This window comes from Apiospora aurea (genome assembly GCF_038362705.1).
Source record: "Apiospora aurea strain CBS 24483 chromosome Unknown utg000001l_segment0_segment0, whole genome shotgun sequence".
Lineage (NCBI taxonomy): Eukaryota > Fungi > Ascomycota > Sordariomycetes > Amphisphaeriales > Apiosporaceae > Apiospora > Apiospora aurea.
The window spans coordinates 5582788-5609821 of record NW_027117388.1 but is presented as its reverse complement, the minus strand read 5'-3'; the positions used below and the strand labels follow the sequence as shown (position 1 = coordinate 5609821).

General features: G+C 53.9%; 6 protein-coding genes across 6 annotated transcripts; 4 read left to right on the top strand and 2 right to left on the bottom strand.

Moving 5' to 3' along the window:
• Positions 1-8036: 8036 nt before the first annotated feature.
• PG986_001699 (uncharacterized protein) lies at positions 8037-8486 on the top strand (the record flags this gene model as incomplete). The annotated part of the gene is made up of 2 exons (XM_066837921.1): positions 8037-8048; positions 8106-8486. The coding sequence occupies 2 exons, from the start codon at positions 8037-8039 to the stop codon at positions 8484-8486; spliced, it is 393 nt and encodes a 130-aa protein (XP_066706814.1).
• Positions 8487-11456: 2970 nt separating this feature from the next.
• PG986_001698 (3-hydroxybutyryl-CoA dehydrogenase) lies at positions 11457-12531 on the bottom strand (the record flags this gene model as incomplete). The annotated part of the gene is made up of 3 exons (XM_066837920.1): positions 11457-12187; positions 12241-12340; positions 12406-12531. The coding sequence occupies 3 exons, from the start codon at positions 12529-12531 to the stop codon at positions 11457-11459; spliced, it is 957 nt and encodes a 318-aa protein (XP_066706813.1).
• Positions 12532-12916: 385 nt separating this feature from the next.
• Positions 12917-16588, top strand: PG986_001697 (mating-type switching protein swi1; the record flags this gene model as incomplete). The annotated part of the gene is made up of 3 exons (XM_066837919.1): positions 12917-12994; positions 13058-15467; positions 15519-16588. The coding sequence occupies 3 exons, from the start codon at positions 12917-12919 to the stop codon at positions 16586-16588; spliced, it is 3558 nt and encodes a 1185-aa protein (XP_066706812.1).
• Positions 16589-18887: 2299 nt separating this feature from the next.
• On the top strand, positions 18888-19286 carry PG986_001696 (uncharacterized protein; the record flags this gene model as incomplete). Its single annotated transcript, XM_066837918.1, has 1 exon — positions 18888-19286. The coding sequence occupies one exon, from the start codon at positions 18888-18890 to the stop codon at positions 19284-19286; it is 399 nt and encodes a 132-aa protein (XP_066706811.1).
• Positions 19287-21464: 2178 nt separating this feature from the next.
• Positions 21465-24105, top strand: PG986_001695 (uncharacterized protein; the record flags this gene model as incomplete). The annotated part of the gene is made up of 7 exons (XM_066837917.1): positions 21465-21506; positions 21568-21595; positions 21650-21787; positions 21825-22405; positions 22462-22766; positions 22823-22945; positions 22998-24105. 7 exons carry the CDS (start codon positions 21465-21467, stop codon positions 24103-24105), a joined length of 2325 nt encoding a protein of 774 aa, XP_066706810.1.
• A 1562-nt stretch (positions 24106-25667) lies between these two features.
• Positions 25668-26666, bottom strand: PG986_001694 (uncharacterized protein; the record flags this gene model as incomplete). Its single annotated transcript, XM_066837916.1, has 1 exon — positions 25668-26666. One exon carries the CDS (start codon positions 26664-26666, stop codon positions 25668-25670), a length of 999 nt encoding a protein of 332 aa, XP_066706809.1.
• Between the last annotated feature and the right edge of the window lie 368 nt (positions 26667-27034).

Below are 27034 nucleotides of genomic sequence, written 5' to 3'. Positions count from 1 at the left end.
TGGGAATGTCTTGAAGGGAATGGCGTATGATCTGACAGATGCAAGGAGCGAAAAGCCAACGACTCGATTCAAGACACCTGTTGAGTGAAAGCTGTGCCTTTGCTTTTGTTGTTGTTGTTGTGTTGTAGCGAATGGGATGTTGTGTCAAGGCTGTGACTTGAGGCCGAAGAGATGGCAGCGCCCACGTGGGAAGAACGTACAGATATAGACGGTAAACGAGCGGCGGGCAAAGGTCGAGAGGACCTTTGGAGAATCTGAGCACTTAGAACCAGCAGTTACCAGTCTTTTCTTCCCAATAGTCGAGAGTTCGAGGGGCGCCTCTATTGCCGTGAGATCGATGGCGTCGATTCCTTCTGCAATCCAAAACCGGGTCAACCGTATTATCTTGCCGGAGCGAGGTGTTCCAGTTTTGATCGTCAAGACGAACAAGGCCAAGTGATGTCGGGGTGGCAGAACATGTATTGGAGGCCAGTCCTGTGTGTCGAAAGGGTAGCCAGAGAATGTATGGGGGGGGAGTCGTGTGAGGTTCAAGGCCGGGCTTGGTTGGGTCGTCAATGATGATCCGACGTGTGTTTAACTAGACACATGCCACTGCATCGTCCTTGGAGAAGAGCTGAGTATAGATTGTCGTGGGATGCGAGCTGGGGAGAGCTTCCTTGTATGGGAATAGGGTCTCTATAAATCAAAGAGGGTCGTATGACAGCTCGGTGGGGTCGACCGCCTCAAGTTCCCATGTACTGATGGGCCCAGTCATGTACTGGTGTTTGGATGTTATCCGTACTTGCAGCAAGGCAGTCCTTCAGGTAGATCCCTGCTCATACGGGTGACAAGAGGTGGAATTAATACCGGACAGAACCGCGAATCCTGGACGGAGAAATGCCCTGGCTGGATCCGAAAGGGTCGACAAGGACCGCACGGGCAGCCCGCTGGATACTTGTACTTGTAGTAGCGATCAGAGATCGGTGGTGAGGATGTGGATATGGATGTGTGGATGTGGATGCGGGCAACCTTGCACGGTACCTGGCTGGTTTACGGTAGGGATATTGGAAGGGAATATATGCACGTTTTAAGCTTCAACAAATAAACCAAAAGCCGTGCCTTAACTGGCAACACCCGGCAATGGGTATATGCTTCTGCGCGGTAACTACTGAGCCACACCCGCTCGTCGTGGACGACAGCAGAAGCGGCACTGTCTATAACCAGCCAGCGGATCTTGGCCATTGGGGGATCTCGGCTGAATGGCTAATGCCGTGCCATGGTAGGGTAGTCTACCTACCAGACCAGGGAGAGGGCGAGGGCGAGGGCGAGGGCGAGGGAGCTTCATACCAAGGCGACTGGACTGGCCCATGTGTACAGGCTGAGGCTTTGAGGCTTCTCCAGATGACCGGACTACTACCGCTGCTGCTGCTGCCGCCATGTTTCATTTGCTCTGGCAATGCCTTCTAGAAACCGCTATACAGAGTCGACTGTTTCTGAGGCCCGCAAGTCAACCTCGCGAGATCTAGGAAGTACCATGGAGCTGGGAGTGGATCAGGCCCGGCGATTCCAGCACCAGTCTTCAAGCGGACGGCTTGCGCGAGAGCCGCGTCTAGTGCTGGAAGGGGGCAGTACATGGTCGAAATGGCAAGTACTTCGGCTGGTATATTTCTCGACGTCCCTATTGGTCCTTCATAAGACTTGGGCGCCGCGAGTTCAGCGGATGAACGCATGAAACCGTTGTGAAGGGTCGTAAGCTCGCAGCCCAATAGGAAAACCGCACAATACAGGGTGGGTGTGGCCGCTTCATTCTGCGGGGAGGGCGCTTTCGATCAAGATACATAGCGGCCACCACAGCATACGGTATGTAGGTAGGTGTGCATAGTCTGTCTGCTTGGGGAGTGATGTGTCTGAAAATGGTAGGCAAGGAAGATGGTTAGTGGTGTGGACTAAGTAATCGACAAGGGATACTGGTCTGATGTCCGACCCCCTTGTCGGTGGAGAAACAAGGAAACTAAGATCATAGGAAGAGCATCCCTGCGGGCTGGCATCGGTATAGGACATGTACGTACCCTTCCTTGCGTTGTGGGCATTTGGCATTTAGCACTGCCAGCCAGCTAGCCGCGTACCTGGCCGAAAATGTGTCGGTGCTCTCGTCAACATTATCTCCCTCCCCGTCGTTCCGACCGATGCCGGGAGTGTGAGAGTCAGCTGTATGCTGGCAATCCACTGCGGGCTAACAATAGTAGTTCACGAACTCTATAGCCGTCGCATGAACCGCGGCTGGACTGTCTCTGCCAAAATAGTAACATGGTGCCGGCTTAGGGTTATGCATTAAGAATTCTCGCACATTGTTGACGAATCTCTGGCCAGCAAGGAACCTGGCGTCAATCCTTAGCGACATGTTGAGATGGTAAAATGTACACACATACGTACCCGACACCCCAGTCGAGGATTTGGGTAAGGATTGGGGGTTGAAGTGGTTTAGGATCTGACGGCCGTGTTGCTGGGCCTATCTTCGTTCCGAAATCAACCCCAGCCGTAGGAAAACATAGGTGGTGGGAATCTGCCCCGAATAAGCCGCAGGCTGATATGATGCGTTACATAGTCGCCAGCCTAGGCGGGTACGAAGATACCTCATGCAATGCTGTTGATGTGCGCGCGATCAATGCCGTGTGGATGGAGTTGGTGGTGTGTCGTGGGCGGGACCGACAGGCTAGGGAGGGGGGAGGGGTTTGGAGCCTTCGGTTCACCTATATTAACGGCGGAGAAACGGTATCGCTCAGCAGCGCTAGAAGCCCGTGAGAACAACTTCGAACAGCTCCATAGCCCTTGGGTGTTTCTCTGCCTGGACTCCCGGCGGTCATTTGGCGCTCAGCGATGGCGAGCCCGAGAGAAATGCATGGAGTACCTCGAGCACAGTTGGGAGGGCTTCGAGCGTGACTGGCAGCCCACGGTTTCATCACGGCCTTGGCGACGACCGGGGTCTGTTGCAGGGGTTTACGTTTACTGTATGTGGGAGGACGCTGATGATTGATGATGTTATGTTGACTCGTGTCTGCCCTGGAGCCCTGGAGCCCAAAGGAGAAATAAAAGGAGGTGCGCGGCGGGGATTCCCCTCCATCCGCATACAGGCACGCTTGTGAGAAAATGTCGCCAAGGGTGAGCCGGGTGGAGATGGCATACTCCCTATTTTTGACAGAAGCAATTTCCTTTCCGTGGGGATGCCCATGGTCTTTTGCGAGGGCTCTCGCAGTTAGCTACCGTCGGTCGCTGGTGCAGACGCTGGTGGCCCGCTTGCCTTGCAACTCTAGACGGGGCCATGCTGGCAGCAAAATCAACTCAACCTACACGTACGTACGTACGTGGGCGCATCGCATCACGTCGCAAGAAGCAACGAGAAAAAGAATCGCGAGTGAAACGGTTGGCAACGGCTGGGCGCCGATGCAACGCGCCCGACAGAACAAAGGGAGAACTTGCTTCTTCATCGACCGTTGAAGGGAAGCGAGCAAGCGAGGCCCATCGTCGGTCGGCCCTGTTGGTCGAGAATCTGGCTGCGGCTGGCGTCCACCAATCGATTTGGGGGGTTGTTGCGCCATCTGGAGACGGGTGGCTCGGGGTAGCTGTACCTGCATATCCGTGTGAACATGTCCCCGTCGCAGAGTACACTATACCCGAATATACCACCAGCACACAAGGTGTGGTGTGAATCAAGGATGTCTTGCAGCGCGGGTGGCTGAGGATGACACAATTGCTGCTTTAAAACCTAGACTGTGTACATGCGAGGACTGGCCGGGGGAGGAGAAAATTGAATAAGGTAGGTAAGGTAGGTACATGTATGTAGGAATATATTTATGGATGTAGTCGGAGTCGGGCAACGGCGTGCATTTTCGAAGTGCTTTTTTTCTCTCCCCTGGCTGATCCCAGATCGGATCGATCGTTGCCCGTCAACCTACGTAGCCTTGGCTGCCCGTGGTATAGATGCATACTAGCAATGCACGCAACCGCCAGTTCTTTTCAGTATTTAGTATTTCCATCCGCGCCAGTCGCAATGGGGTACCGCAATGGGGTATTTCCAAGCCCAGATTCGGTGCCATATTATGAGATTTCATCCGCGTGCATGGGAGCAAGGGAGGAAGCCGGTATGCGCACTCCGGCCCGTCATATCGTGTCATCCATCCTCTCTGTCCGACCCAGCGACGGGCCTGCCAATGCCGCATTTATCGAGGCAGGGAGAGAGAGAGTGTGTGTGGTAACTACTGCAAGTACCCAAAAAAGAGCCTGCATTTGTATCAACTGTATATATATCGACATATCTATCTACATTGCAAACTTCAATATTCGGTTGCTCAGGCATATACCGCGCAGCACGTGCGCTTGCGCTGCCGGCTGGAACCTTGAGGCCTGGCATATCCAGGCCGTCGGTGTCTGCCCGGTCGCGTCCTCGTTGCACCCAGTACACAGCACTGGACTCTGTTGAGCTTGTTTCTGCTCCACGGTATGGGGTATAGCTGACGAATGTCGTTCCATATTTCCAGACAGCGGGCGTACAAGCCACACGGAAATAAAGTCAACTGCGCCTTTGCGGCCCACGAGATTGTTTCTCTCATATTATATGCTCCCGGTGGCGTTTTCGGCGTGGTCCAACTGGCCGACTACCTACTTGTTCGAGGTGTCATAAAACACCTGGTATCCCGGTCCAGCGAGTACCGCAACGACGGCCTAGAAGCCAGTAAGCAGGTAGCCGTAATTATCGGAAAGGGCCTGGGTTTCGGGTATCCCAGTGCTGATAGCATGTGCCTATCGAAATGACATGTCCCAGTTGCGTATGCATAACCTCTTCCCGGCAGCGAGGATATTTTTGTTCGTTTGCAGGGAAGCCTGAAGGATCCGGCTGAAGTTTGCGCCCATCTCATCTCATCCCATCCCATCCCACCCCATCCCCATGCCGAACGGCAGCACAAGGTACTTGACCGACGGCTCGAATAAAGGCGATGCTGTGCGCCACGGCTTGTACCACTTCACCATATCCTTGGCGGCCAAACTTCATTCAGAGTGACAGTGCTACCGAACCCTCAACACAGCGACGGCGCTAACCACTGACTTAAGGAGCATGCAAACGAGGCGTGACTGTCGTGATGGAGGCACGTCGCTCGGGGGGCCGGGCCCTGTGACCCCGACGGCACGAATCAGGGTGGATCGCACCTTGGAAGGTGCACGACTCTTAACCTAGGTATGGTTATGTAGCTCTTGATTGTTTTTCCCCCACCTTGGAGGCGGAGCAGCAGTTTCGCTGTCATTATCCACCTCGCCGGATAGGAAGGGAGCTCGCGACACTGGCGGGTGGCCCAGCAGAACCTCAGATCCGGGATGGGAAATTGGCCCAAACCCACAGGCAATCCATGTTGTGATTTCAACAGGTATTTTCCCTTGTGAAGGGGAGAGAAAGCAGGCTGGCAGGCTGGCAAGCGGCGGCAGGGCCACCTTAGCGGGAAGGGCTTGTTTCACCATTTGCTGTTTTTCCAGATTTAGAAACAGGCAAGCAGGAGCTGACTTTCCCAATTCGAAAAGATTGATGGACTCGTGCCGTGTTAGTACCGCATGCATTGGAAGGCTCTGTTAGTGGGTTGTTGGCGGGAGGGCTGAAGCGCCGCGACGGCCTGCCTCAAGTTCAACTCTTCTGCTATTTTGTTTATAGCTGTTTTGTTTCCCAAAGTCCAGCACCGGTAATGGTAATCCGGTGGTTTTGGGCCTACCTGGGGCTGGGGGACGACTACCACCCCCCGTCTTCTGCCCGTCCACCAATCTGAATCACCACGCCCAGGCCATGCAATCTCACGACCAAAGCATGTTCCTGTGTACCTTTCCGCCGCGAGCACACACGACTCCACCTTGACTGGCACCCCGTCCGTCGAGATCTGATGCCAGGATACGGCCATGATCAGCACACCCCGAGCAGGTAAAATGCTACAGTATCAATAGGGTGTCTATAGTACGTGCATCCTATGATTTCTCCCTGCCCACCTCCAACCCGCAATCCCAGGATCTTCCGCGCACCACTATCGGCGCCCGCTTTGATCTCTTTGATGTGATTCGGGATGTCACCATGATAATCAAAATAGAAAGCTTGGGACCGCGGAGGGGGATCCCTTCGCATTTGGAATCTGCCCATGCAGTTGGCTAGCCCTTCCATCGTCCCCCTCACCCCTTTCAGTCCAGCCAGCCGACCGTCGTGTCGTACCTCCATCCACCAAGGCCCGCCGGTTCGTGCTGTTGTGCTGGGACAGTCGTGTGGCGCTACGCTACAGCCCGATCCGTGGCCGCCGCGTCCTTTGTTCCCCTTGCAACTACCGCGACCATTCCCAAAGCGAAACCACAGTAGCATCAAGATTTCCGAGATGAAGTGCAGTGGAGTATTGTATGACAGAACATGTTGATTCGACATCGTCGGGCGCGGTCTTCGACTTGGTCTTCGTCTTTGCTAGAGGTCGCCATCTACATGTACACACATACAGTGCCATCGAGAAGGCCAGGCTGAGCCAAATCCCGGTGTTAATTGGAGGATAAAACTTAACAGCCACTTCTTCTGGCCTTGGTTGTTTTTTTCTGTGCTTTCTTTCTTTCTTTCTTTCTTTTCTTCTTCCGCTTCTTCTTGCACGTTGTTGATGTCCAGCCATCCAGCAAGCGATCAATTGCTAAGCGATGAGGGCAAAATCCTGATTTGCAAAAACATTGGATGAATGAATGACGGTCGAATTCGTCAGATCTCCGGGCGATTGAAACGGGGGAGCTTGCGGCTGAAGCCTGAAAGGATATGAGACGGATTTCGTCATGGACTGGAGACGACTACGGCGGCGGCCACAGCCAATTGCGGCAGTTATACCTGTGACCTTTCTTCTTCCTCCTCCTTGACCGATGCTGCAGAGCCATCGCTTGGAGAGGACGAAATGAGGGTGGTGGTGAATTGCACCGGGGGCGCCCCGCAAACATCGCAGCGTCCTGGTCGATAACAGATCACATGAATTGATCTCAATCTCGCATATGCAGGCTAATGGAACAGACGAGCCCTTTGCTTAGGCGAGTATGTCTTGCCCAGCCATCGATCGTCGTTTGTTCCCCATGACATGCCAGTATCTTAGCGAGGCGTTGCGATGGTGGGGTTGAAACGAGCTCGCAGCATCGCATGCAGCATCGCATGACATCTTTCACTTCCATCTTAGGTAGTCTTCGTGGATGCCGGGGGGACGGGGTGGCTGGATGGGATGACGCCGGTAAAGAGGTCCGGTGATGGGATCTGGGAGTCTCGCCTGTAACCCGCGACCCGCTTCGGCGCTCCCGACTGTTTGTTACGTGGTTTCCTCCAAATAGGTAGACTCTGCCTAGTGTCTAGTGAGAAACCTGCCTGACCTAGCGCGCCATTTGTCATTATGCTTCACCGGTGGCCGCTCCGCTGGAATGCCTACCTTAGGTACCCAGACAGACATTTTTTGCACCACAAGATAACAATGGCAATGATGAATGCTGTCTCCTGCCGCCTCGTCTCAGGCGCCAGGTAGGCGAAGCTAGCTCCCTTTCACTCGCGGCCCATTGTGGCTGAGTCGCGTCTGTCCACTTGTCTCCCTCCCTGCATCAAACATTGGTCTGAACAAGATCGCAAACGAGCTCATCCATCCCCATCGGCTCACCTTACTTGCTGTCCGGGTGAAGGCCGGATGGGGCCTACAACGCGCACGCATCGTAGCAGCTGCACTGGTGCTTTCAATTTCGAGGAGCAAGGGGGTCTGGACCTGCAGAGCCTGCCCGGGCTGAAGTCGATTCCATATTGGCTTGGCTTGGCATGGATCACCCTCGATTTTCTCCGCATCCTCCCCCTTCTCCCCCCTAACCAGCCTTGACGAGATTCACATATATTGCAAACCCAACATAGGAAGGGGCACCTCCCTTTGCGCGACGTGCGCTAGTACGTGCGAAGCCTACAGATAAGATCTTGACAGCCCATCCACTTCCTAGCTGGCGCCTGTTTGAAAAGAAGCTTTGGCTTCAAAGTTTGACAGCCCACCATGTTGATACAGGTAAGACCAGCTTCCGAGTAGCTGGTGTGTGTGTGTGTGTGTGTGACTATCCCGCAGTCCACCTGTGTCCCCCGTGAAACAAGTTTACTTATCAAAAGAAAGCATAGTCGAACGGCTACGCCCGGTATCCTCATCCCACTCACTCCTACAGTGGATAGGCCCAGCATCACGAGAACGGGCAACGGGGATTCCGTTGACCAAGTTGGCGCGGCGCTGCGGCGCAGGTGGTGGCCTCTGGTGGTGTATGGCATAATGGGGGTCTGGTCTACGGCGCGCTGGCAAATCCGGCAAAACCCAAGCTCGACACGCGGCAAGCCAAAGAAGCGAAACATGGTGCCCGGCTTGGGGTTCACGACCAATGGTAGCAAAAAGCCCACCCGTCGGCGTCATGCCGCCCTCATGAATGTGAGTGCTACCATTGGCCTTGCCGCGATTTGAAACCTGGCTGTACGGACGACGACGAATTCCACGCGGCGCGCCTACTGCCGTGGTGCGGGTTTTGGTAACGCGGCTGAATCAGCGAGGTTCGCCTCAGCTTGAAGATAGGGGATGTAAGCAGTGTCACCCATGCATGTCTCTCTTTCTCCCACCACTGGGTCAAGGCTGACAATGCATGAGAGCCGACTTGCTAGCCTGCAGCCCGTATCAATACGAGCGTTCGGTGTTTTCTGCCGCGCTACACGTCTGCGCATGTTCCTGCCTGCCATCCCATCAGGCTATACTTATTGTTATCGCTGAGTCCTGCTCGCTAAGTTGACGATGCATTGATCCCTGGTCCCTGCAAAGGCTGCCAGAGTGCGAGATCTTGTACGCCACGGGCCACTGTTTCGCTGGTTATCACGTTGTGACGAGCTCGCGTTCGGCGAATCGTGCATACGCTGGCGGCACATTTCACACTGCAATAACTGAATGGCGTCAAGACGCCAAGGGTACTGCTGCCCTCAAACCCCCCTGAAGCTGTTCTCGACTTACTGTCTGTCGTCTGACGATACATGGCCATCGCTGCAAGTACTAGATATCTTGATGACGGCCAAGTGTTGAACCGTCCCCTGAGACAGCATTAGTCTTCTATCACAACATGCGATGAGTGCGTCATCTCGATCTGGGCCTCCCGCTCACACTCTCGTATATGCAATCAAGCAGCCCCCGTTTTTGCGGCCACGAACTCTCGGTACTTCCAAGCTCAAGTCGCTACAAGTGAATATCCCCCACGTGCCCCCCTTTCCATCAGAAGTAACTAGGCGATGGATCTGAGAATGGGCTATACACCGGGTAATAAGAACTTCGAAACATTGCTCCTAGTAGATCAATCCACACAACACACTCTCCTCCCCCCCAATCTGGGATTCCCGCAAGCGAATGAAGACCCCTTCCCCTGGAGGGTATGATTCTTTGATCATCGTCCCCGCAGGCTCGCCTAGGTTGCTCCTCGCATGGGGTTTCCACTATTCCCCCACCACCCCTGTATTGGATAGATGTGTCATGACTATATTGACCTACTCCTTCGTTAATGGGTTATCGTGGTTATTGACTGGTGTGCTCGCCTAGGAACGCTGAATGTCGCAAAGAACTGTATCGCGCTCGCTCGCTTCGGACTCTTCAGCACCGCCGCGTCTCGATCTGCGTGCGACAAGACATCGACCGAACCCATGTCCTCCGGAACGTCAGTCATCTGTCTCGGCCGCATCTACCCAGGTTCTGAGGGCGCCAAGTCTAAGCAACTGGCGCGAATAGACAAAGGAGGTGGGTGGTAGCTGGCTGAATGCTGTCACTCTCCAGGGTGACGTCGACGCCCTTCCAGGGGAGTAGCTGGCTTTTTTGATACGCGAGGTCCTGTCGCAGGTTTCAACGAGAACCACCTCTACCTCCATGGATTAAGTCAGATGTGCAGACGCCGTTCCGACCTTACCGGGAGCTGTAGTCTGTGGACGAGCAGTCCTCCGCTGCTGTGCTATCAAGGCACCGTATATCGTATGCTGTGATACTCCGGTTTTACTGGCCTCGAGTGGCAAGGAGCCTTTCAGCACAAACCCCTGATGCTACTTCCCTTCCTGGCTGCGGCTATGAGACAGCCGGGCCATACGCTCATTCGTTGAACTCCCCTACCTACGATGGATAGCCGAGTGTACATCATCCTCCATATAGTAGCATTGCCCCAAGAGCGATTGCCGTGACCTTTGGCTCATATTGGTCAAGAAGAGCAGTAAATACAATATCTAGGAATGAAAGGGGCGGGGCAGACATGCAGACAAAAGTGCAGGTGGCACGTACGTCTCCAAATGGGTGGTGCTTTGCTTCTGTGCACGAAGAGTATCCTCAACTGGTTGTGCACAGGGGGGATGCGTGGACCCTGCCGAGTATAAATGCCGGTGCTGCATACGGCTCTCCGGTGAAGATAGTTGACGAGCTCCCAGTCACCCTACCTGGTAGTAGTGTATGCGGTGAAACTCAAGCGACCGAAAACTGCAACAGGGTGCTTCTTTTGTGAGGAAATCGAGATATTAGAGGTACCGGCCAGCAGTGAACGGCTGATACAACAAGCTGTAAGCCCTCGCGGATCCTCATCGCCCAGTGGTCTGAGTACCGGTGGTGCCCTAATGTCCGTAGGGCGTGCCTGACTAGCATCGTTATTACGTTTCTGGACTAAACAATGTACATGCTGTCAATCGTGCGATATACAGTAACTTAGCGCGCAATCGGATCTGTTCATGGCCTCATTTCTCGACGCGAAACTGTAAGGGGTCGAATGGGGGCGGCAGAGCATCATGTTGACATCAAGTAACAGAACGTTACTATTTGGTCTTGCCTTAACTTGACTGCAAAGTTCGAATAACAGTGACCTCCCCTGTTGCTATGACTTGCCTCCTTCCTGTGCCTTAACTTAGACGAACGTAGATCTCTCTCTTAATTCAAAAAAGAGAGGGAACGCCTCGTAGTTGGCATGTTGTTGCTTGTGCAAGCACACGAACTCGACATATTTTCTCCCTGTGCCTCAACCATACCTGAACAACATTTCTTCCACGAGGTGATTACTATTGTCATTACGAGGACTTCGGCTTGCGACGTATATGTAATGCTGGCCTCGCCGTTCGCGAATCTGAACTGGTCGTCGTTCCTGCATGGGCAGAAGTAAACTAAACACGGCGACGCCATCAAAGCGTAGCAGCTATCGGGGCCCCGCGCCACATATTACATATTTGAAAGCATGATTCCCCAGGAGGTAAAATATGGGCTTCCAGTGTGCATGGTGCAAAGGTGACTGTGTCGTCCTGACCATAGAGACACCAGGCAGTATCTCGTCAAAGTTCGGAACATCATGAAATGATACAGCAATAGTGTATTTGATTGAAAGGGATAGATTGACCTTGAACCTCATATCAGACCAACGAGTGCCCGCCTGGATGGTCATCAGTAATCATAGAAACCCTTGCCACTCTTCTTTCCCAGCCACCCAGCATCAACCATCTTTCCCAGAAGCACACTCGGCCTATACTTTGAGTCGCCCGTTTCTGTGTGCAGGACCTTCATGATAGCCAAGCAGGTGTCGAGACCGATGAAGTCGGCGAGTTGCAGAGGGCCCATCGGCACGTTGGTGCCGTTCTTCATGATGGCGTCAATGGAGTCCCGGTCACCGACCCCCGTCTCGAGGCAAATGGCAGCCTCGTTGATATAGGGCATGAGGATGCGATTTGCCAGGAAGCCAGGAGCATCTGCCGACACCGAGGGGATCTTGCCCATGGCCTTGCAGAATTCCACGGCCGTGTTCAAGGTCTCGGCGCTCGTCTGGAGGCCGCTGATGATCTCGACACCCTTCTGCACGGGCACGGGGTTCATGAAGTGCGTGGACACGACACGGGAGCTGACCGACGTGTCCTTGGGGTCCTTGGTGGTCGCGGCAGCGATTTTGGTGATGGAGATGGACGAAGTGTTAGTGGCTAAGATGGTGTGCTTGGGACAGACCTCGGCCAGCTTTGCGAAGATGTCGAACTTGAGCTGGGGGATCTCCGGGACGGCTTCAATAACGAAATCGACCTCGGAAAGATTATCGATAGACGTGGAAGAAGTCAGCAGCGAGCGAGCCTTGTCCGCTTGCTTCTGAGAGATCTTCTGCTTGGAGACATCCTTGGTCAGGAGTTTCTCTACCGCCGGGGTTAGTTCCGACTCTCGAGCCCAGGAAGACGGGGGCACCTACCGGCAAAGCCCAATCCCTTGTCCAGGGAAGCTTGAGACGTATCTATAAGCGTCACGGGAACTCCAGCTCTCTGAGCAGCCACCAGCGCGATGCCCAGGCCCTGTGAGCGTTGGTGAGTGTTCTGATATACTTGAGGCTTCCAATCACATGCCGAGGTCAACTCACCATTTGTCCCGCCCCGATAACACCGAGCCTATTAACCTGAGCAGCGTACCTGGCGGGCGCAGAGCTGAACATCCGCAATTGGCCCTTGAGCTGTAAGGCGCTTCTTCTCATGAGTATATTCGCCATTGTGTGGTACTTTGTTCACCGGGTTATGAGTTGAAGGTCAGATGGACTAGGTACAGACAGACATGCCCCCTCGCCTCTAAAGCCGGGGAAGCTGCTGGCTCTAGTCCGGCTAGACTCGGTACTTACCTTAGGTAAGTAAGTACCTGGAGCCCGGGCTCTTGCGTCCTGGGGAATCCTGTCTGTACGTACCTAGGTTAAGTGCTTTACCCATTCGTCCAAGGTGGGGCTCTCAACGCGTCTTCCACTTTCCCAGACGCGTCGTCGCGGTTTTCCCATTAAACCACCACTAAAGTGCCCATGCAGTTGGACGATCGTCAACCCCCACGGCCGTGAACTTGAACAAACTTGCCTTCAAACCTTGGGAGTCACAATCGCTCTTCTCAAGATGGAGGCTTCAGAAGGTGGCCCGACCGATGTTGTACATCCCGAAGTCCGGGCGCATATCAACAGTCTTGTGTCTGCAGTGAGTAGCTCCCGTACTGCCTACTTGCGCCCCTTCAGAATGGTACTGACCACTACGACGTAGCTTGGTGGTTTCAGCGCCGACGATGATGGACGATACGTGCTGGGAGACTCCGCCCTGGAGGTCCTCCGCGACATCAAGAAATGGATACGCTTCTACGACGAGAAAACGAACCGAATGGACGTTGCCCGATGCCTGGCCGAAGCGAACCTAATCGACGGCGACTTGCTCCATATCCTCGCCACCTGGCCAGAGAATGCAAACGACAACAAGTTCAAGGCCCGAGTGGCCCTGGCTTGCATAGAGATCCTGGTACCCCTGACCTGGCCGTTGGATCGCAATAAGGAAGAGATGACTGTGAACCACCATCGCCACATACCAGTTCTGCAGCTTGCCCAGATTGCCTACAAACGATCCATCATCAATTTCGACGCTGCCCAGATATTACACACCGCCGTTCGTGTGGCTTTGCCATCATTGGCGATACCGAAAAACGACCGGAGCACCCGCGACGAGGGTATCATCAAGCTTGTGCTGCTTTTCCTCCGGAATATTGCAATGATTTCGCCTCCTCCAGGCGTCACATACGACGGCGACGAGTCGCAAATATCGCGGTCTGCTCTGATCGACGCATTCTCGTACCAGGACATCCTTCTAACCATACTAACAATCGCGTCAAATATGGGAGAGGATTTCAACCAGGAGGGCTTAGTCGTGATGGAGATCATCTTCCATCTGGTCAAGCGTGTCAACATAAGCCAGCTATTTATGGATGACAAACAAGTCGGCAAGGCCAAGTCCGATGAACTTACAACGCTGATGCAGAAGGAGGCTGCAATGCACAGGTCTCATAATCGGAAAGCACCAACGCGACATAGTCGATGGGGAAGTATGCTTTGGGTGAAGCGGGACGATGGCAAGGTATCCACCATATCTGGCCAGGACGCCCTTGTAGATGCTGCAACTCGGGAGCAGAAGATGGACAGCAGTAAAGTGTATAGGCCACCCAGGAGGCCTAGGAAGGAAGAGATGGAACCGAAAGACCTCGGACCGCGGACCTCGCTAAACTCCAGAGCTCGAGAACAGCTGCGCGGCTTTGTTGAAGAATTTCTCGACTCCGGATTTAACCCCCTTTTCATGCATGTCCGGAAAAAGCTGGACGAGCAGAAGGATTATGTCTTCGAATATCACCATCGCCAGTTCTTCTATCTTACATCCTGGTTCCTCGAGGCCGAGAGAGTGCGGCAAAAGGTCGCCAAAAAGGGCAAGAAGGACCAGAACAACGAAAGCGATGTCGGGACTTTCAACCTTGTTGCCGGTGTTTTGAACCAGGAAACCTTCATCACGCTAAACAGAGCCATGGGAGATTCAATGGAGAACAAGAACTGGCCCGAACTCTCTGCAGCAATGAGGTGCTTTACTCAGATCCTCCTCACCGTCCAAGAGATGACCGAAACCGGCAATGAGGAGGATGAGGAGATCGCAGAGAACATTCTTGGCCGCATCTTCTACGAAAACGAAACACACGAGAGGATAGCGACGATTGCTCGGAACTTCAAGGACCAAGGCTTCGAGTTTCTCGATGCGTGTACGGAGCTAACACATACGTACTTGAGGGTGTTGGAGGCGTATTCCAAGCAGAACGTGGATATGCAGGTTCGTTCGCGCCGCCGTACTCGCAAGAAGAAGAAGGCGGCGAAGGCGGCGGGCGAAGATGACGAGAATCCTGTAGCAGAGGATGAATCTGAAAACGACGAGGCCGGCGCTGAAAAGACAAGTACCGAGCGCAAGTTCCAATTTGGCACCTTTGCCAACAAGTTCACGCAACAGGGTGTTGTGGACACATTCGTTCATTTCACCAAATTTTATCACGACCTGAACGATTCGCAGCTCAAGCGTGCGCATCGATATTTCTACCGCATTGCCTTCAAGCAGAATATGAGCGTCATGCTTTTCAGGGTTGACATCATCCACTTATTCTACAACATCATCAAGGGCCAGGAGCCCCTTGACAAGCAGTGCAGCGCGTACAAGGAGTGGGATGAGCTGGTGAAGCAGATTCTCAAAAAGTGCATACGGAAGATCGAAGAGCGGCCGGCGTTACTCATCGAGATGCTCTTTTCCAAGATCAACGCGACCGCTCATTACCTGGAATACGGCTACGAGAAGCAGACAATATTGTCATCCAAACCTAGGCCAGCTGCCGAGCTCGAGTTTCGACACATTGTCGACCATGACAAGCAAGTTGCTATTGCTGTAGGCGTCCTGCTAGACAAAGAGTTGTCTCATCACATTAAATGGGTCAAGAGCCAATTGGCTGTTGCTGAGACCGAGCGCCGAGCATGGGAAATTGCAGAGATGGCAATGCCGTCTATCGAGACCCCCAAGGATAAGGATACTGCCGAGTCCGCGGATCAAAATGAGGACACTGGACTCAATGAAAATCGGCTGGCAAAGGAGCCACCACCCATCTGTAAGTCCTATCTATCCTGAACAAGAGCTATGCAATACTAATCAGAAACAGTTGTTCGCCCTGATGACGATGCGCGTAGGACAGCCATGTTCAAGAACTCTCACCTGAGGCTTCTTATGAAGCTTGTCGGGTTTCAACGCCTTGACACGTCCGTGGAGGAAACGCCAAAGAGCGAATGGATCGTCCCGTCGTCTTACACAGCTGATCAGCTCCAGGAGTCCATAGACTTGATCAACAAGGCCGAATTTGACCCGCCCACTTTCGAGGACAGTGCTTTGGCTGAGCGTCAGCTACGGCGGAAGACTGCGCCCCGAAAGAAAGCCGTCTTTGATGACGAGGATGAGAATGACGGGGACGAAGACGAGAACCTTTTCCCTGCCGGCGGGCCGACCATCCGTAAAGTGATCGACGAGAATGGGGAGAAGCCGAGGAAGATACGAAAGCGCCGCCGGCGAGCTAGTAACTCTGAACCGCTCGACGACGAGGAGCTGGAGGAGAAAGCGCGCAAGCGCCGCGAGCGCGAGCTGGAGAAGGCGCGCCGCTTCAAGAGTGACGTATACGTCCACGCCAGCGACGATGAGACGGACGACGAGCGCGACCGCGAATTCTTCGCCAACGAGGAGCGGCTGAGACAGAAGCAAAAGGCCCTGGTGGTTTCGGTCATCAACAACAACAAAGCCACATCGTCCTCGCCGCCGTCCAAAGCGACCTCGGTCAAGCGGAAAGCACAGGTTCTGCTGGATGACCACAGCGAGAACGACGACTTGCCCATGACCCAGGATTCGGCCACGTCGAGCCGAGGACGTCGTAGAGTCGCTGCTGACGACGATGACGATGAAGATGGGGCTAGCACGTCTGGGACCGACGATACACCGGTCTCGTCCGGCGGCGGCTCCCCTGCCCCTGGGGCCAAGAAGAGGCGGCGCCGCATGCCCAAGGAGCCGGAGCCGGCCCGCCCCGAACCCGAGGATCTGGCGGCTAGTCTTGGCCTTGCCGTCGATACGGAGATGGCGGACGCGGACGGGGATGAGGAGGAAGAGGATCTCGTTTCTAAGCAGGCGCCGAGGCGGAGAGCAAGGGGAAAGGCTGGGTTCATTATTGATAGCAGTGATGAGGAATAATGATGACGGGCTGGTCTGCACGAATATTGGATTGGGCATAAGCATGGGCGTTCTGGGATTCTGGATACTCTTGCTGGGATGGAATGGCATGCACATCATTGAGCGCAAAGTATGTGCTAGATAGCTCAGGTATAAAGGTTTCACGTAATGAACGTGGTATATAATCCAAACGCCATATCCCTCTAAGACCAATATTTGCCCAAACAGGTGTACGAGTCCTGACTTGACCTCCAAGCCCGTGTTGCAAATGTTTCCATTGGTAACTGCACGTCAAAATTGGAAACAACACTCAAATAACTGTCTGTTCATTCCATTCTCAGTCAGCGGTTCACAATTTGGTAGGCGTTTGTTCCAGTATACAATAAAGCTTCTGTTACGGAATAGTGCGTGCATTGATTAGATCCAGCCGAATGCGGACCGTACTAACTAACTATGCTATACTTTACCCAACCTTCCCTTCTGGCCTATCCTACGAGATGCATCATCACCCGTATCTCAAAGCAACAAAAAATCAAAAGATAATTTTGTAGGGGTCTTGCCGGGGATCGAACCCGGGACCTCTCGCATGCAAGCATCAGGGTTGACCCTAAGCGAGAATTATACCACTAAACCACAAGACCGAAACCCCTGCTTAAGTAAGCATTTGTTATTGAAAGACGACTGCCAAAAACAGCCTAAGTAGGTGGTCGCAATGATAAATCAGCTGCGCAACCGGCCAACCCACCTGCCAACCCCTCGTTTATGATCGAAAAGCTGGGTTGGCGACGATAAGAGCCACGATTGAAGAGGTGGATGTCTGCGTGAGGCGGGTCTCCCCTCAATAACACCTTCCCCATCGGTGATCGTCTGTGGGCAACCGAACTCGTGGGTCTAGCTTGACTGGAAGATAACAACAAACAATCGTAGTGTGTTGTGGTTCCGTAAAGTCTAGTGGAGTTAGCATGTTCTCCAGATATCATCGAGATGACCAAAGCCAGTGGAGCTCGGGATGCTTTTGGGCAACAACTCCAACACATTCTATCAATTCGCTGATTGTAGCCACTGGGTAAAAATGCGATTACATGAAATCCCCATGCAATAATCGTAGCTGCTCGCCATGTCATTGAACTTTGCTGAATCTCATCCAATAGTCTACATGGAGACTGATCATCAAGCATCAGGCGCCTGACATATGGGCATGCGTGCTTCGGACTGAGAGGCATGGGTTCAAGAAGATACGACTTCCCAGTCGTCCATCCATTGACGAGAGATGCCAGGGTCAGCAATGAGAGCCAGCTCCTGGGCCGCATAAGGAGCCTCAGAAATCGGACTACAGGCACATGATATCAGCCTATCTGTGTGTCGTCTTCAATGTTGCCTATGTTGGTCAAATAATTGCCCAGCGGTTTCGGGAGTACTTTGCTGCACAACGGAGGCATGGGTTGGTGACATTGCCAACAGCTCTGATCCGGCGAACAATCTCGTCGTGCGTCCTTTTTGATCTGGCGGGAAGAGGTAGGAAACTGCCTGCCCCTAGGGCCAAGGTTTTCGACCCAAAACAGCTGACGGCGAGATCCATGCCGCTGATTTCCAAACCTCGACGCCGGCCACTCTTCCAATGGCCACAAAGACAGGCGTCCCGGAACGCCACGGTTTTCATGAGGCACATGGTGGCGAGGCGCAAATAAAATGGAAAGAAAGTTGTCGCATCGTAAGGTCGGCCGACAAGACCTGGCATGTATTCATGTAGTGGGTTAGGAGGTACTTGGCAGGATCTGCGATAGGCGGTTATGTTTTACTCACAGGCGACGACGAAGATATTCTCTCCGTAGAAAATCGGCATAGTTTCGTTGTGAATCAGCTTGCAGACGCGCAGCAATGAGGCATGGGCTTTCACGCAGCGTCCATCCTGTGCAGATCCGGAGCTGCCGCAGCAAGCTCGACTCGGTCTGCAGAAATCGCAATGACAATCGGCAGGTAGATTGGGGCCTCGGCGATGATGTACATGAGGCGGCACGAACAGCGCCCGGGGAGGACGAAGCACGTCTTCGTAGATCTGCACCCTTAATTCGGCGGGGAGTCTAAGGATCGGGGGCTTGAGTGAATGTGCCTATTTGGATGCTGGTTGGTTAGTGCATAGGAATGGGAACTCTCTGTAACTATGCCTTCATCGTCGGGTCTTAGAATCTGATGATGCCCTTAGTTTAGACCCTGCATTGCAGCTACGGGCGACTCGTGGCTCGTGAGTCGTGACGTGCCTGCAAATAAACCACCGTAGTAGTAGATGTGAAGCCGGTATCGTGGATATGTCAGTGCCAACATGGATATGGAGAGGAGCCTCGGAGATCGAATCAATCCTCCTCCAACAGACGTCATGGAGCACGAGTTGGAGATTGCGGGGAAATATGGAGACAATCCCCCACCGCCTTTGTCGGAACGTGACAGACTGGCATGTCCCTTGAAGCAAGGTTTTTCAAAATCAGGATACAACCACTACATAACCTACCGCGCCGATCTGTTGCTGTCTTTGGGCCACCCAGCGACGATGTTCGTTCTTGGACGGCCATGGGTGTGGTTATGGGATTATTCTGCGCGCGAACAGCGCGGGGAGGGATCGATGCTGCAGGGCGTTCGTCGCATGACCTTGCAAGGTGCATCAGGATTGGCCATGGCCTGCTGCCGTCGTCGCTGCTGTGCCACACCGCGCGAAGATTTGTAGTCTTGGGGACGTGGTTGCCCTAAACGAGTCCAATCAATTCATCTCGAGCGTGTGTCGGGAATACAGTAGGCAGTGGGGTCATGTGCAAGAACGGGACCTGGGCAGGCAGGCAGGCAGGCTGGCTGGCTGGCTGGAGGCAAGGATTCAGTAGGTAGGCTACGTTAGTACAGTCAGTCTATCGGATGATGAGGGCCATAATTTTAGCATCCCATCCATGTTGGGCATGATGGAATTGGGTTGACAGAAGGTCTGGATGCACCTACAACTCCATGGCCCCTCTCTTACGCAGTAATGCCCAAGGTAAGGTTGATTTTGCTGGCCTAAGTCTCCAGTATTCGATTCTGGTTCACGATAAGTGTATCTAGAACATGACACACTTCTGAACAGATCCAGAGGAGGCACGCATTTTACTCTGATCCTCACCATTTGCACCGTTTCCATACTAAAAGTTTGATGTAAATGTAAGCTTATACCTACAGGCAGTCTAATCTATCGAAGAGTTTCATGTGCATTAGTTGCCCTTGACGAGTGTCCATTTCAGGTAATTCCAGAGTCGAATCAGCACTTGTGGTTGGTTCACGAATGGGCATTTTAGTGAGCAGGGTGCCGGCAGGGTGCGTCCTGCAATTGTCCGGATTTATTAGGTTCAGTAGCTATCTCTCGGGCATTGCTTGGTCTTGGGAGAATCCCATCAGCTTGGAGGTTCCATATTTTACTAGACACGTCATATCCCATCACTACCCGACGTCTGGCGCGATCTAAGCCCACCATTGATATCAACTTGCACAATCGAATTGTGAGGATTTCGGGAACCACAGAGGCCCATCGAAATTTTGTTCGTGTTAGTCATGCCTGTGCCTAGAACCCTCTGTGCTGCACTGCACTGCAATGCACCGTTTGTGGCAGAAACGTTAGGTACCGTAGAGATTCAAGAGCAGATGGCGACGAGTGCTGAACACGATGCATTGGGCCAATAGCGTCTGGGCTTTGCATGGCTTTGCATGCACAATGATCCATGATGCAGCTTTGGCGAGGGAGCTCATTTCCCGTTTCGCTCTAGAGTGATTGGCTCGCGAAGCTATCTTCCTTGGTCCCTGCGGACCCTGTATGATAGGTGTCACTAAGACGGATCCTGGATCCTCGTCTGTATCCATGACACAGAGCTTCCCGCCGTTGCCCCGTCGTTCCCCATGGAGGTTTTGTCTGGTCACTAACAGGACTCTGGGGATCTTCTTGCCCGCCCACCTATTCCCGACAGACGTCTACGCAGACAGAAAGGTAGCCTCCGATGATGTACATATGTAGATATGGACGTGACCGGCAATTAAAGGTGTCTGGGTTAGGTAAGACAACTTGGGATGATAACGGTAATGAAGATCTCCAAGAGGAAAAAAACATAGCTATCTGGTCTGATCTGGGGTGATGGGATAGGATGCCTGCGAGCCGCCCTGCCGCCCGTTCCCCCTCCGCACGACCTTGACAGGGAGACCGAGAAAAAAAAGAAAGAAAAAAAAATTCACTGCCCGCCGCCTGCGAAAGTGGATATTGTATCAAGCTGCCATACCATTTATGGAACCTTGTTGACTCCAGGCTCTTGCAGTTCTACTGGCCGTACGAGGAGGGGGGGCATTTTGCATCGCACAGGACGGGACAGGCTTGCCGTGGACGGGCTCGAGTACAGACCGCAAAGACTGCCTTGCTCCAGGGCACCGCATCCCATTTATTCCCATCCTGGCTGGACGCCCGCCTGGCTTTTCTTTCTTCACCATCCCTCCCGGAGCATTGCTACGTGCTCAAGTTAAGTTACTGAGTCCTCCGGAACAAGAAAGCCCAACCTCTGTGAGCATATCTCTGGTCGCGGAGCCATTTCTTCGTCTCTTGCTGCTTCTACTCTCCGGGTCGCATTCTCGTTCACTCTGCGCCGCTGCGAACCACCCACAGCCGCCACCATTGTGCTAACTGAACCCAATAACAAGCTACATCCCTCCCACTTACCTCATTTGTCGCTGCCCTGCACTCTAGCTACCCGGGGCAACACCACCAGCATATAACTGCTTGGATTCGCTCTACCCGGGAATAACTTCATCGCCAGAGCCAAAAACTCTGCTGCCGTGTCTTACGAACAGAAGGAAACATTTGCCTTATTCCGGCGTGATTCTGTCGCGTGCCCTGCCCACAATGGCGGCGCAAGGAGGAGCGGAGGAGGATGTTTACCTAACAGTGAGCTTCAAGCCTCAACTCTGCCAAAGCACCACAATCACTGACGACCATGTCCCGATAGCTTCTTATGAACGATACATATTTACCTGGTAAGGTCCAGCTTTTTGGTCGAATTTCTACGCGCCCGCTAACCCCATTCATAGGCGCATTGGTTCTAGGACACTCGTTGCGCGATGGCGGCACCTCCAAGAAGCTCGGGGCCCTGGTCACATTGGACACAGTTGCTGCCGAAGCTATAACACAGCTCAAGGCAAGCTTCAGCAACACCAACAAACATGGGAGTACGACATGTAGGCGCTAACTAGTACATGCAGGCAGTGTACGACTATATCATACCCGTGCCTCGAATCAAGAACCCGAAGCCGTCGAATCTGTCGCTGATGAATCGAACCGACTTACACTCCGCCTTCACCAAGATAAACCTATGGAAACAGACTAGCTTTCGCAAGATCGTATATCTAGATGCCGACATCGTTGCATACCGCGCCCCAGATGAGTTGTTTGACATTGCGCAGCCATTCTCAGCCGCGCCCGATATAGGCTGGCCGGACCTGTTCAACACAGGTGTCATGGTTCTGAAACCCAATCCTGGGGACTACTATGCGCTGATGGCGATGGCCGAGAGAGGCATATCCTTCGACGGTGCTGACCAGGGTCTGCTGAACATGCACTTCAAGAACAATTGCAACCGCATTAGCTTCAGCTACAACGTAACGCCCTCGGCCCACTACCAATACGTCCCCGCCTACCGTCACTTCCAGTCGAGCATAAACATGGTTCACTTCATCGGGTCAGACAAGCCTTGGTTCCAAGGGAGATATGCAACAACTGGAAGCGGAGTCTTCGACGAAATGACAGGAAGATGGTGGGCAGTCTACGACAGACATTACCGAGCCGAAGTAGGTTGCTAGGAGGCGGCGACAGCTTGCAAGACTATAAGCTAACCACTTGACAGACTCCGGAGTCCGATCCCTCTCGACCGTCTGTTCAGTTTGTGCAATACCTCACCAAGGGCGAATACCAGCCCAAACACCTTCGAGGCCTCGAAAACGCCCCAACAACCAGTGAGCCCTATAGTGACCAGAGCCAACATGAAGAACCTGCAGCTGCTCAGCCTCCTGAGCACGACTTGCAGTTTTCCAGCTCCACCTGTGATACCACCTCTGAGGAACCCGAAGCTGAGGCTCGTAAAGAGCATGGTGAAGAACCGCATTACAAAGCCCCTCCCCCCATCACGTTCGCGGAATGGGACGCCCAGCGGTTAGTTTCAACTGCCACCAACGCACCGTAGAAGTAAGATTCCTGACATGTACCAGGCAACCCCCACCCGCAGATACGAGGCCCGAGGCTGCGAATTTTCCTGCCACCATATACGAAATGTCTCGAGACACTGCTCCGTTCGTACCTCCCGAACGCTACCCGAGCCCTCCGAGGAACATGTATTATGAGGTCCCCAAGGAACGTCCGGCACAGCATTACGTGAAGCCCAAGGCGATTTTCCCCTGGGAGATCAACCAGGAACCCCCCTACCCGCGTTTTTGCCGAAGACGCGTTCCATAAAGAGGCGGGCTCTTCAATTGAACCCACGAGTGAGCCTCCGGCTTCTTCCTCTCCTGAGGAGCAACAAACCCCGGCTGAGACCTGTGTAACAGAAACATCCCCTACGCGACCCAGCCATGAGCCGGCAACCCCCACCACCCCTACCATCTCAGTCACGTCATCGGATCCTTGGAGCTCCTTCACGCGTACGAATGCTTGGGATGAGGTGCCAGAGATTGAGCGATACGTTGACACCCTGCAGAAGCATCGGCGGTCGTTGAGTCTCAAATCCCCTGGTATTATTGGGATGCCCAGTCGGGGCGGAGAGGCATTGGAAAGTGGACGGGCACAGCGGGGTTTAAAACTCACAGACTTCCCGAGTGAAGCCGAACGGCCCAGCTTGCCCGTCACCCCAGCACCTATCCGTCGGCCGAAATTCTGGGGTGGTGGTGGTGGTCCCGGCGTCCACGACGACGACGACGACGACGACGACGACGAGACTTTGCTCCCAGCCGCGGAGGGCGTGCCGGAGCAAAGTGACTGGGTATGTGTGCATGGTAGACGATACGAGCCTGCAGACTGCCTTTGCGACCTGACTAACGTTCTGCGCTATCACAAGGATCCAGCGGCGCAACTCCAGAAACTGGCTAAGCAGCAGTCAGAAATGTTGTTGCAGAAACTTGGTAGCAGCGGTGGTGGCGGTGGAAGGAGAGACAGCAGCGACATGCCGCCGCGACCTGTGCCTTTTGGCTCGGAAGAGTTGACTTCTCCAACATACGTGGCGCAGACGGCCAGAGTTTTGAGCCCGCAGCCGGTGAAAGGTCACTCGACCTCGAGTATGGTTCACGGCCTTGTATCGGAAGAGGAAGCAACCCCCGAGCCTCTACGACCCATTCATCTGCTGGACAACCACCTATTGACATACCCGAACCAAGCTACACCGGTCCTGGAGCAAGTTTCGAGAAAGGCGAGGACATATCTCGTCACGAAACAGCTCTCCCCCAAGCGAGGAAGAGCTGGATGTACTACAGACTTGAAAGGGGCATCGAGTGTAGCTTGATGTTTAACTAATGATTTGTGAAGTGTACGTACGAAAAGACCTGGGGCAGGATTGGCTGCACAACCATGGTGGCCGAACATACCGGGAAGCATTGGGAATGACGACTGCTGCTTGATACAAACGTCACGGATGGTTGGAGGCCAGGTCGGCATGACGATGGATCCGAGGGAAGATGGCTAGTTTGGTGTGGTACGGCTTGATGGTTTGGTGGTATTGGAACGATTTCATCGCCACTTATATGTTTTGTTCTGTATCTTATACGGGTGCTAGGATTGTGAATACAGCTTGCGAGGCAAAACAGACAGTAACTGCGATTTTTTGTACATCCCTTCCTTTTTTCTGTTCAGCTTTTCGCATTCTTTTGTTGTTGTACTTTGGATTCATTTCGTGATCCGGTACACGCCGGATCTAGCATATGTTCTGGGATGCATCGGCATGGGTGTCAGTAAGTAGGACGATGAACTAGGCATTTAATAGGGATCATTACGATGGCATTGTACCCGAATCTTTCCAGCCGCATTCACTGTGTGTCATCATCTACTGGATCATGAATCCACTGCCACCCCATCAGGAACAATAACGATGTCAGCCGGACGGTCGCCGTCAGCCAACCAGCCCAGTCAGCCACAAGAGTCCAGCTTGGGCGACTAATAGAAGCCTTCAGGTAGTAAGGGCCTTTCTATCAAGCGCCTCACCGCTGTAACTCGCCGAGTATATAGCCGTCCACTTGGAGAGGACGTCCGTCGCTATAGGAGAGAATGAGTGTGACGCGCACGCTGAAACACAGGGTCTCGTTGGGTTTGGTTGCCATTTATTCTGCGTTGGGTTTCTATTTCAAACGTATGACATCTGGTCTGAAAGCGTCCTTTCTAGAAATTCGGTCAAATAGTATAGCCGGCAGAGGTCGTTCCCAACAATTCGAAGTCGGCTGATTAATTGTCTGCATTCTCGTCTTCTTGAACACCGTTGCCAGCATATATGTGACTCGCCAGCACCTGTTCTGCAACTTTGATGAGCCCGCAGTGCGCGGCATGAGTTCCGCACCTGCTCTCGACTCTGTTGGCATGGCTTGGACTAAATTGAAACGGCTTTTGCTCCGAACCCGGTTTTCTCTGCTTGTTTCGGGCGTGCTTTGGAGCGCCACGGCAGCCCGTGTACGACCAATCAATTCACCGGCACCGGCCTCAAGGGGGAGGGGGAGCTGAGAAAGGTCGTCGTGCGGCCGCAACGAGTCTGGACCAGCAGCATGTTGGGCCATCATTGGGACACACACCGTACATAGAGTTCCCTTCCTTTGACATTGCCTTTTGTTTTTTGCTTTGGTGCCAAGAACGCCATAAGCCATCAGCCCGAGCTGATACCCGGCCTGAAACCCAGGCCAGAGTTCAGCTCGGGCATCATGAGTGTCGTGTCGTCATCAGGCCATTCTAAGCAGGAAAAAAAGTTAAAAGTTCCTGCTGCGCCATGCCCAACGGCATTAGGGAGTCGGCAGGGGTACATATATATATATGTCTGACATCATCTCCCCCTCTTTTTTCCCCTGAAGACTCCAAAAAAGCGACTTAGGTTATGCGTCGAAGTATGCCGATTGTCAACCACCGCTTCCGCACCCCCGGATCCTCGGACCCACGATCCGGAGACCAAGGGCGCTCGACGCCTTCGCAGTCGCGCTCCCAGATGTACTCGACCTCCAGACCGACGGCCTCGAGGGCCTCGCGACCGAAGAAGCCGGCCATCTTGGACCGACCAGAGTGGAAGCCGGCAATGACCCACGCCCGGCTCTCGGGCCCTTCCTTCATGAACCAGGCGATGGAGCGCTGCAGGTTGGCGTGCTGGTCGGGCATCCAGAGGCAGTCGCAGACGAAGAGGCGGTCGAACCTGCGCCGGTTCGCGAGCGCGAAGGGGGTGTCGAGCTCGCCCCAGGCGTGCCCGTCGACGTGGATGCGCGGCGCCACGGCGCCCGACGGCGAGAACTTGAGCTGCGTGTTGAACTGGACGTTCTTCCGCAGCGTGTCGACGACCAGCGGGGTGGGGTAGTCAACGGCGGTGACCTCGGAGGCGCCCAGCAGCGCGGCCAGCATGGAGGGGAGGCCGGTCCCGGCGCCGAGCTCGAGCGTGGACTTGCCCCGGATGTCGAAGTCGCTCGCGGAGACCCTGCGCCCCGGGCCCGCAACAACGACACCGTGACTACTACTACCGTTTCCGTTCTCCTGCAGCTCCGTTTGGCCATTCTCCGCCGCGGCGGTCATGTCCTGGAAGACGCCCAGCTCCGGTTCTAGGACGACGCCCTCGAGCGAGCCGGCCTCGACGAGCTCGGCGAGCAGCAGCGACGCGTTCCATAGGTAGTGGGAGAAGAGCAGGCGGTCCTTGGTCTCGATCGGATCGGCGACGCGGACTTCGAGCGAGTTCGGCAGGTAAGGGGACGTGTACAGCAGGGACTGGTCGGGGTCGCCGTGGGAGTTGGTGACGTCGTCGGGGAAGATGGCGCCCAAGCTGTCGGACAGGTAGTCCTCGGGCTCGTCGGCGGGGCCGACGATGCTGATGCGGGCCGTCAAAATCATGGCCGTGCGCGAGAGAGAGAATAAGGGAAGAAAGAAATACCAAAAGCACAATGGCAACGAGGACAAGGCTTGACAGGCGACAGCAGGCAAACCCAGGAACGCAAGCCTCTCCCCCTTCGACAGTCGGGAATGCGAATGCGAAATTTACTTGCGGCGTCGACGAGAGGAGGGGTTGTTGGGCCCATGGTGGGGGATTAGCACGATAAGGCTGCGACGGGAAAAATTATTATGGGTATTCCCGAGAACCGATCCGACCCAAGTTCCAACGATAGGAGGTAGGCACACTGGGCCAGCTTTATTATGCCAGACCATAGCTCAACACCACCGTTCCATCGTCGAGTCCGCACCCGGGACACCGGATTGTCCCC